This window comes from Crocodylus porosus, unplaced genomic scaffold, assembly GCF_001723895.1.
Source record: "Crocodylus porosus isolate Cpor-Errol unplaced genomic scaffold, CroPor_comp1, whole genome shotgun sequence".
Lineage (NCBI taxonomy): Eukaryota > Metazoa > Chordata > Crocodylia > Crocodylidae > Crocodylus > Crocodylus porosus.
The window spans coordinates 9727429-9737435 of record NW_017728925.1 but is presented as its reverse complement, the minus strand read 5'-3'; the positions used below and the strand labels follow the sequence as shown (position 1 = coordinate 9737435).

Here is a 10007-nt window from a genome sequence, read left to right as displayed (position 1 = left end):
CCCGGCTGACTTCCTGCCCGGGGGCGGGGGGGGCTGGACTCCTTCTTCCAAGGTCCCTTCCAGCCCTAGTGTCTATGAAATCTGTGAGTGACACAGTGGCACAGAGTGGACACTGACAGGGAGGGAAACTGAGTCTGACCAGGGTGTTTCCCCACTGTTCATCGCACTTGTGGCCTCCAGCATTTAAGGTCCAGGAAGCTCTAATTCAGAGACTGTGTCATAGATTTCATAGGCTCAAGCTGCAGGTCCTGATCTTTCTCCCCAGCGAGAAAGCCTGGTCCATGTCAGGTGGCAAACCCCACCCCTGGGTGTGCATGAAGGAGGATACATGAGCATCACTCCAAGGCAGCTACATTGGTTTCAAAGCTCATTTCATGGCAGGGACCCGACCCCCTTGTGTGGACACACTTAATTCAGTTCCCAAATGCTCTGTTTTGGCTTTGCTGAAAACACTGCATCTGAGCCAGTTGGTCTGGCCAAATCTAAAACAGTCGGGTCTCCTCCACGCAGGTGTCCTGTTTCCCAAAGGACTTGCAAACACTTGCGAGCCAGCCATCACGAGCAGCTGCTTGTGACATTAGATCTTTAATCTGTGCCTGACCTCTCACTCGCAATGCCTTGATCTTGGGTCACTCTCTGCGAGCCAGGCTTTGATTCTGTCATTGGGCTTCTCTGCCTCATAGGTCTGTGGGATGTCCCAGCATCCAGGACATTTATGTGAGGGCAGCAAGGGAAGATAGACCTTGGGCTGGCTGTGGTGTGGAGGAACCCTGGAAGCCCTCCTGCTTTCCTTGCTGGCCTCATCTACACAGGGCTTTTTGCACCGGTGCTCGTGCACATTGTACTTGTGCCATCCTAACATACCACAGCCACTTGCTCCAGTATCGCTTAGAACTGGTGCAATCCTTACGCATCAGTTCATACTTATATATGTATACTGCTGCACTGGCTTCTACTGGTGCACCACTAGGGCTTTGAACTGGCACTGCCCTTGCCATGGCAGTACATTGGAGGCACCTCTGTCTCCCCTGCTCTTTCCTGGTAGTGTGTTGTAGAGTATTTTCTCCTTCCAATGTGCTCTGCAGCTATGCCATGTGATGGGGACTTGAGTGGACAATCTTGGGGACTGTCTGGATAAAGGTTTGCCTGTGAATATGTGACCTGGACTTACGAGCCCAGGAGGTGCTGTGCAGTCCCATGTTCCTGCCACAATACTGGCTAAGGCTCCATTGTAGAAAAAAGCCTCCTGTGAAGGGTTTGATGTCTGCACTTAGCAGCAGAGCGTCAAGGCCGTCCAACCAGTGGGAGGCTGAGCTGCCCACTCACACAGTGTCTGTGCTAATGAGAAGGGGTGGGCACAGGGGATGGCCTCTGAAAAGGCCTCCAGCCTTTAATTGGCACCAGTTCTGTTTACTCACACTGACACCCTGTTTAGAGCTTGCTAATAAAATGGGCAATTAAACCCAAGAGAGAAAGAGAGGAATGAACACCCACACCTTGAGTAACCCTCCCCCACTTCCTTCTGAGCCTGAAGACCCCTTCACATGTCCCCATTAATGACTGCCCCGCCATACTCCAAGTACAGTTGTCTTGCCCAGCACAATCCCATTCAATCCCATACCAGACTTCACTGGAGCATCTGGGGAGATGAACGCTGCCAAAGTTAAATTCAGTTCAGTCAAATCCCTGCCCACAGTAGGATGCTCAGTGAAAACAGATTCTGTGCCAAGGGCCAAGTTCCTCCCTTGTGTAAGCACACACTGGAGTAACCTTAGGGATGGTTTTGGCCCCAGGTGTCCATTTGGTTATTATTATTATTTGTTCTCCCTGGTGGCACATTGCCACACAGAGCAAAGCTATTTCTGGCCTCCCCGTCTCTTCCCTCCAAACTACGTTCATTTTTCATTCTCGGCCTTTAGCAGGAAGCTTATTATCTCTGTCAGGTCTTCTAAAGAAGTATTTTTCCTGTCAGTCGCTAGAAGATAGGGGATCTAGTGATGGGAGAGTTGCAGGTCTTCACCCAGCTGCTCTCAGTGGCAGGTCCCCTGTACTGGAGGCAAAATGCCGAGCTCCTTCTCAGTGATCCATAGGCGAGCAAATCTCAGATCATGGGGAGGGACAGGATCTCTCTACCCTTCTCATAGCTCACATCCATATGGCTGTGAGCCGCATGGATTTCTCTGTCTCTTTCGGAGCAATTATGTGTTGGACACTGTCTATATCAGGCTATATAGCCTGGAGAAGGATTAGCTCAGAATTACTAAAACAAGAGGCTGGGCAGGGGGGAAGGTGGAGATATATAAACTGTAGAATTATTAATACCAACAGCTTAAAAGAGTGCTGGTAAAAATGGGCCTCCCTATCCTCAAGCAAGGACCCCATGCATTTGCCAACTACAGCCTCATTCCAGAAGTCCAAGGGATCCTAGGCACTTGGGCGCATCTACATGTTCATTAATGTGATGTAATTACAGTGCATTAAATGTAGTGCCTGTAATAACTGGTAGTACCAGTTATTGGCGCTACTGCACATTAGCATAAACGAACACTTTCTTGTGACATGTAATATTTATTGGACTAATCTATTGTGCAGTAGCACATTAATACTGCTTTTGCCAGTTGTGCTAATGCGCAGTAGAATTAGTCCAATGGGCACTAATTATTTCATGTAGACGCGCCCTGGGATGCGGAAATGCCTAGTATATAGCAAATCTCAACTGCTGCTTCCAAAGAAAGTACAGGGCTGCTAACACACAGAGATTTTCTACCACAGTTAATATTTGAGCAGTACATTTTCCCATGTAATTAATTCAAATGAATGCCTTACAGCCCCTGGAAAGGGCGAAGCAAACACAGCTTGAAAAAAAGACAGTCCTCCAGAGCAGCTCCTCCACACACAACCATGGGTGGAAAAAACAAAGGAAACACAACTACATGCATTGTGTACCTTGTATGCAAAGAAAATGGGGCAGGAAGGTCAGCACACACCAGGGGCCTGGAATTTGAAGGGCTTTGAGCGATGTTTGTACCCAGGGTGATGTGAACAATGTAGTGCCTCTCCATTGACCAAAGTATGTCATACAGTTGTGAAAATGCTATTTATGGTGAAATGCGCTGTGAAGGAATTGTGAAATTCTCCACGTGACGGTAGCATTGGATTCCCTCCTAGCCTGTATTTGACACTGGCTGGACGTACAACTGGTATCATTAATAGAGACAGAGAGAGAGAGAGATGAGCACAGAGCCACAGACGCTCACACATTCCCACAGGCATCTCCAGCCCTTCACTGCTGGAAGTGGAGTACATAGGCTCTTTCATCTTGAATAGGGCCGAGGGACAGAGCAGATGGTGGTTTACAGGGAGATGCTGCACTGAAAGAATCTGATTGTGAGCTGTCTTCCTGAAAAGCCTTTTCCTTCTTGAAGGTTTTCGTTGCTTCCCTTCAACAGCACTGGGGCTTTGGCAGGGGCTTAACTTCTGGCTGAAGAAGTGGCACTCATTGGTACAGTAGCATTGAGATCCTACACTAAGAGATATATAAGAGATCTGGGACAGATGTCACTTTTATATCTGCCTGCCTTTTTCAGGCAAAGCTGGGCTTCTTGTGCTCTAGCCAGCTGGTTCTCAAGAAAATCTTTACGTCACCCAAGCAGAGACTGAGGTGTTTTGCTTGAATGTGCAGACAGCCTAAATCTGTAGCTCTTAGGGGGGTTACCCTGACTTCTTGAATTACCACCCCATTCATGGCAGTCTCTCTTTTAGCACCCAAGCCCTGGGAAAAAAAGTGTGCTGTTAAAATATAGCACACTTTCAAATATGCTTTAAAATCCTAGTGCAGACCATCAAGTTCTAGCTTTAACCTGGTGGAGGTTAACCCTAGAGCCACACATTGTTTTGAGGGAGAAAGAGGCTGTGTTTTTTTCAGTTGTATTTGACTTAGCTTAACCTGGAAGAGAAGCTGTCTTTACACATGTTAAAATGTAGGTGGTGGTATATTTGAAGCTGACCAAATTTTAGCCCAAGAGAGCCTACTAATACCGCTTCAAACATGTTCGACCTGAGTTCACCTTAACAGGTTTGAGGAGGGCTTTTCTGTTATGGGAAAGTAGCTCAGCTGAACGAACACAGTTAATGAACAACCCTGTTTTGCTGCTCAAGACAGCACCACAGGGTTTGCTTGGTTCAGGAAGAACCATGGTTTACTTGTGGGCAAGACATTTTTAAACATGACTGCCTTTGTCTATGCAGGGGCAAAAACTGAACTTCTTAGAGCTTCCTAAGAAACTCAGATGCCCAGTTCTCATGGAAACAAATGAGAATGGGGTGTCCCACCCCCGAAGGCAGACTGGGAAACCTCATTACCAAGCCCCCGATCTAGATGGGCCCTCTGGGAGCTAGTGTTCTTTGCAGGGTTGGTGAGCTCGACTCAGAGAGCCCCATTCCTCCTTGCCCTGAACCATCTATAATCACTTACAAAGCGTCTGTGAGATGCCACACCAGAGTCGTGGTAATTTATGTGGGTGCAGGTGACTGGGAATCAGGCCCAGCTTATCTTGGAAGATGCCAGCTGCCCCTTTTCCCACCACCAGCCCTGTGCTGCTAGGCACATACACCTGTTTGGGCAGCGTGTGGTTTGCTCCTTGGCTGTGTTATCCCAGCAGTGCTGCTGCTGCACGCAGGAACACGTCAGCCAGCAGCAGCAGCTGCTCCCACACTAGAAGGAAACAGTGAATGAGGGCAAGCAGGCCTGGTGAATAAAAGCACTTGGCTCCCCCGGGTTAGGTGAGGATGTGCTAGCCTGTTTTCTTCTGTGTGCCCTGGGCCTTGTGTGGGAGGCTGCCTGGCCTGCCGCCTCCTTCACTCCAGCTGCCTGGAGTCTAATTAGGTACAGCAAGCAGACCTATGCTCACGACTGCAGTCCAAGGGGTCCTAGCTTCACCTTGCTGTGGGGAGACCTGCTGGAGTTTCCCCAGCCCACACACTCTCCACAGCGCCTGCCAATGAGGCTGACTGATGAGCCAAGTTGTGGGAGCAACTCTGACTCACCAAGAGCAAACCCCATGGTGTGGGGGGGCGTTCAGGAGCTGATAACAAGCTGGTTGTGGCCTGGCCTTTGTTTCAGCAGCACATGTGAATATTGCAGATTCTCTGAGCAGCCCCTGACCTGCCCTTGTTCCTTCATACAGGGTATTTCTGTTGGTGGGCTGTGTTCTCTCTCATCTATATTTTCTTCCCTGTCTTGCCTCTGCTTGAGTATTGCAGAACAGACAGGCTGGTTCCTTCTCTGTTTGCTTATCATTTTATTCATGTCAATATGAGACATCCAGCAATCTCAGCAAAGCAAAGGGGTGCACCGATCCTGATTCCCAGCACTGCTAGGAGCAGCTAGAGTAAATAAGAGCTCCCCAATCAGTGACTCTACCATTGCTACAACTCCCGCTTCCACAGACTAGATCGGGAATAACTAGAACCTTCCCACCATCCTGTCCCCTGCCCAGTTTCCATGAGGAGCTGATTCCTACTAGGAAAGCCTGACTCTAGAGCAGCAGCCAGTATCATTGCAGCACTGCTTGCAGTGACACCGAAAGGGAGATGCTGGGATTGGAGGAACTCTAATGGCTTCCTGGGAAGTGGTGGGGTGAGTGGAAAGGTGGTCAGCGAGTCTCTCTAGGTTGAGCCCACATGGGAGGCATAACTGGGCAGAGTTGGGCCTTCCCTGGGAAGATTTTGCCACTAGGACCAGTGAGGCATGTGATCCGTTAATGCCTAGGAAAGAGTCTGTACAAAGGCATTGTACTCCTGTCTACTTACGGAACCAATTCAGCAAGTTAGCAGAGGGAAAGTGTCCCGCTTCTCACATGATCAATGGATAATACTCCAGACAGGAGGGTGCATCACTCTGATACATCCAGGTGCATGGGACCAAATTGCTGAGGACCCATTGTCTTTTGGGAGGCACTGACTCTTGTGGGGGGATTGGAATGAAAGGAAAGGCCAGACAGAAAGGTTTAGGGAGAGTATGCTCTGGTCTGAGGAATTCTTCCTGTTAGACTCAAGATGAACATGAGCCTTCAATGTGATGCTACAACTAGTAAAACAAGCAAAACGCTGGCTTACATCCATAGATGCTTCTCAAGCAAATCCCAGGACGTCATTCTACCATTGTACTTGGCCTTGGTGAGGCCGCAGCTGGAGTACTGCATTCAGGTTTGGGCTCCACAATTCAAAAGGATGTGGAGAAGCTCGAGAGAGTCCAGAGGAGAGCCACGCGCATGATCAGAGGTCAGGAAAACAGACCTTACGATGACAGGCTGAGAGCCATGGGACTCTTCAGCCTGGAAAAGTGCAGGCTCAGGGCTGATCTGGTGGCCACCTATAAGTTTATCAGGGGTGCTCACCAGGATCTGGGGGAACGTTTGTTCACCAGAGCACTCCAAGGGATGACGAGGTCGAACGGTCACAATCTCCTGCATGACCGTTTCAGGCTGGACATAAGGAAGACTTTCTTTACTGCCAGAGCCCCCAAGGTTTGGAATAGCCTGCCATCGGAGGTGGTTCAAGCACCTACTTTGAACACCTTCAAGAGACATTTGGATGCTTATCTTGCTGGGATCCTATGACCCCAGCTGACTTCCCACCCCTGGGGCAGGGGGCTGGACTCGATGATCTCCCGAGGTCCCTTCCAGCCCTAATGTCTATGAAATGTATGAAATGTATGATATCCCAGGCATGCGAGTGAGGCGCATACTGCACTCTGAGAATGAGTTAGCTTGTTGGGGTGTGCAACTGCATTGCATCCCAGTGAGAAGGTCCCTGGGGCCAGGACCATGTCTTCTGATTTGCCTATAAAGCAAGACACATTTTCTGTAGCCCACGGAATTTGCATCAGAAGGACCTCAATCTGAATGAGTGAAAGTTGCCCCTGTGCAAGGGGCTAGCGTGAAGCCTCTACCTTGGTTTAGTGCCAAACCTCACCTCAGTATGGGGTTTCCATGAGTGCATGGATCTAGCTTTAGACCTGGTCTCGAAATGTCTCCTGGATGAGCATGGAAGGCACACGGCAAGCTGTTACCAACTCTGTGTTCAATCATCTTGATTGATCTAAGTTTGTATTACTTATTTATTCGAGTTCGATAACTCCTATTACCGCAACAATCATCCGTCAAGTAAAGAGCAGACGAAAGACACACTATACCTGTAGGGGGCGCCTGGATACCACGGGGATGCACGCTACCTATGATTTCCTAGGCACTTACAGCAAATTTCATGGGAAACAGTATTTTATACTATGTTTGTAGTAACATCATGTAGAATTTAATCCTTGGGCTATACACCGTTCTGTAGGCTAGTTCATCAGACCAACACTAATTTCTATAAGGTTTTACAGTCATTTCCATAGAAGCCTATTACTTTCATCCTTAAATTCAAGAGAATTTGTCCATAAATAAGTGAATAAATAGACATCACCACTACTTTACCAGCAAAACTTAGTCGGTCGATCAGTAGACAAAATACAAAACAGCCCCGTTCAATGACACAACAAAAACAATTGACCTGAATGCCCAGGAAGATCAATCTGGATCTGAAGCTAGCCACTTTGGCAGATCATCAAGGGCGCTTGGACTGTAATGGCAAAGGCCTGTGACTGTTTACATTCATCTCTCTAGCATGCCTATGTTTTGGTTAGTTAAATCATAACTCACAAATTAAGCCCATAGCTAAGTATGTGGGTGCATGGAAAAATATAGTAAGGAGAAAACATTTCACGAGCAAGGTCAGCTCAAGTGAATTCCTTCTTCATTTCCTCTGCCTATGTCCCTGCCCTCTCAGGACAATGCTTGCATAAATCAAAGAGATTCACACTGTGCTGACTGCAAAGGTTGGCAAACAGGAGAAACAAATACACGTCTACCATCCCTCCTTCAAAGATGTGCTGCTTTCAGCTCTCCAGATTTCCATCCTAAGGGCTGTTGGATGTTCCTGACTATTCCAGTGCTATCCAGACAACCTGCCCTTCCTGTATTGCTACATGAGAGAGAGAGGTCCTGCTACAGAAAGGATTGAAACCCCCCACATTAAGTAAGGAGTAATAGTCCTAGAATCTGGAGTTTGCCCCTTCAGGACATCTCCTACTACCAAAGAGCCCTCAGGGTAGCTGAGACTTGCTGCTTGATCTCTCTGTTGAGCCTGGCATCTAGTGCCAACTGCCAAGATTTCCAGGAATGCCTCCCAATTTTGTCCTGCTGCAGACACACCTTCAAGAAGCCTGGCTCTTAGAGGGCAGGTGCTCAGCTCCCCAACAGACAAATACTGTTGCAAACCTGTGGCTGCTGACTTTTGTAAGGTGAACATTTTCCCATTGGGAACTGAACTGGGAAGTCATCTGATTATTTCACCTGGGTCACCAATAGAGAGCAGATGGTGGCAACCTCCATTCGTAGCTGACCTGGGCTACATTTGTACTGCATGTGTGGAAGTGGAAGACTGAACATCCCCATGGGCAAGCTCCTGAGCCATCCATTCCCACCCCTGCCCCCTTCAAATAGTCCTGCTGGCATTCCTCTGAGATGCATGCTCTTCCCCAAGGCTAGTCGCTCACTAATGAATTTCTGTCAACGCATGAAGACTCCCAGGGAATGTTAACAGTTTGCTGGAGAATAAGCAGGATCTTTGTGTGAGATTTGTAGAGATTTACACCAACTTTTCACGTGGCTGCTACTGAGTAGCTGAAGCTGCTTTTTCCACGTTGAGGCTGCGGGATGAGGTGGCTCCAGCCCTAGCTCCATGTCACTAGCTGTGTTCCTTGATGCAGCAAACACCTGCTCCCACATCTGGACAACATGAAGCCAAGGCAGCTCTCACAATGACGCTGCTTTTTCATAGGGAGGGGATTCCTCCCACGTACTGACTTAAAAGCCCCGCATGGCAGCAAACCTACCCCACAGCCAAAGACTTGACACAGCTCCTGACAGATGGAATAGGCTTTCCCACACCCTGTACTTGACCCAGATCTGGGTTTAGATCTGACTCTGAAGCTGGACTTCAAAATAGACAGAGGAGGCTGAATTTTGGGTGGGTAATGAAGTGAAATACAGGCTTTGATCCAAGTGTAATGGATTCCTTGCTTATAAAAAGGCCTTGTGCCAACCATACCTTTGGTGTAGTGCTAAACATCATTGTGCAGATGGAAGCCCTGTGAAGGGAAGAAGTGGGAAGCTCCCGGTGTTAAGGGAACTCCTTTAAGCAAGGAAGGAGGGAGCAGTGTAAAGAGGAAATGAGCTTCCCAAGTCCTGAACACAGTCACAATATCAACAAGATGGCATTTGCTAGCTAGGAGCCTTCCGTCTCCCTCTGGTATTAATGCACCTACTGCAGCACAGGGAATAGAAACCAATGCCAGCTTCTTAAATTTGTATGGGATGTCAACTGAACAGGAAGATACTCAAGGTTTTAAGGCTCTTTTGTGACTAGGTTGCACACACCCCTCTCAAGCCTGAGACAGTGCTGCTGGGTCTGATGCATGGGAGCAGCTGATCTTCCCAAGCAATGCGGTGGTTATAAATGAGCCAATGCTTCCATTATCAGCACAGGGAGTAAACATGCACTGGAGAAAGTGGTTGGGTTCCTACCTTAACGTATTCACTGCTGGATTCTGGGCCATCCTGGTGCCTAGAGAAACCAAAAAGAGCTGGTGATTATCAAGAAGTGACAGCCATAAAATACAGACACTGTGACCCTGCATGTCTCCTGGTTGTGCCCTGACAGGACGTATTGTGCCTGGCTGCAGGGCTGGGAGACAATGTCTGCAGCTCTCCCTGAATTGGTATCAGGCCTCATCAGCAATGGCTGCGCTATCCAGCAACCTACAGTGCATCTTGACTAATCCCAGGTCTTCCCTGTGGAATAGTTACTTATTGCAGAGGTCAGTCAAGGTGGAACTGGTGCACTCCATAGGCTAGCGTGACTAGGGGGTGTGTGTGTGTGTGTGTGTGTGTGTGTGTGTGTGT

At 48.4% G+C, this 10007-nt stretch overlaps 1 protein-coding gene across 2 annotated transcripts in view; it reads right to left on the bottom strand.

Moving 5' to 3' along the window:
- The window catches only part of SH2D3C (SH2 domain containing 3C), a 49365-nt gene that overhangs the window by 19684 nt on the left and 19674 nt on the right, over positions 1 to 10007 (bottom strand). For both annotated transcript variants that reach the window (XM_019540685.1, XM_019540687.1), the window contains one exon: positions 9630 to 9669. In XM_019540685.1, coding sequence (XP_019396230.1) covers positions 9630 to 9669 — 40 coding nt within the window. The remainder of the gene's footprint in view (positions 1 to 9629; positions 9670 to 10007) is intronic.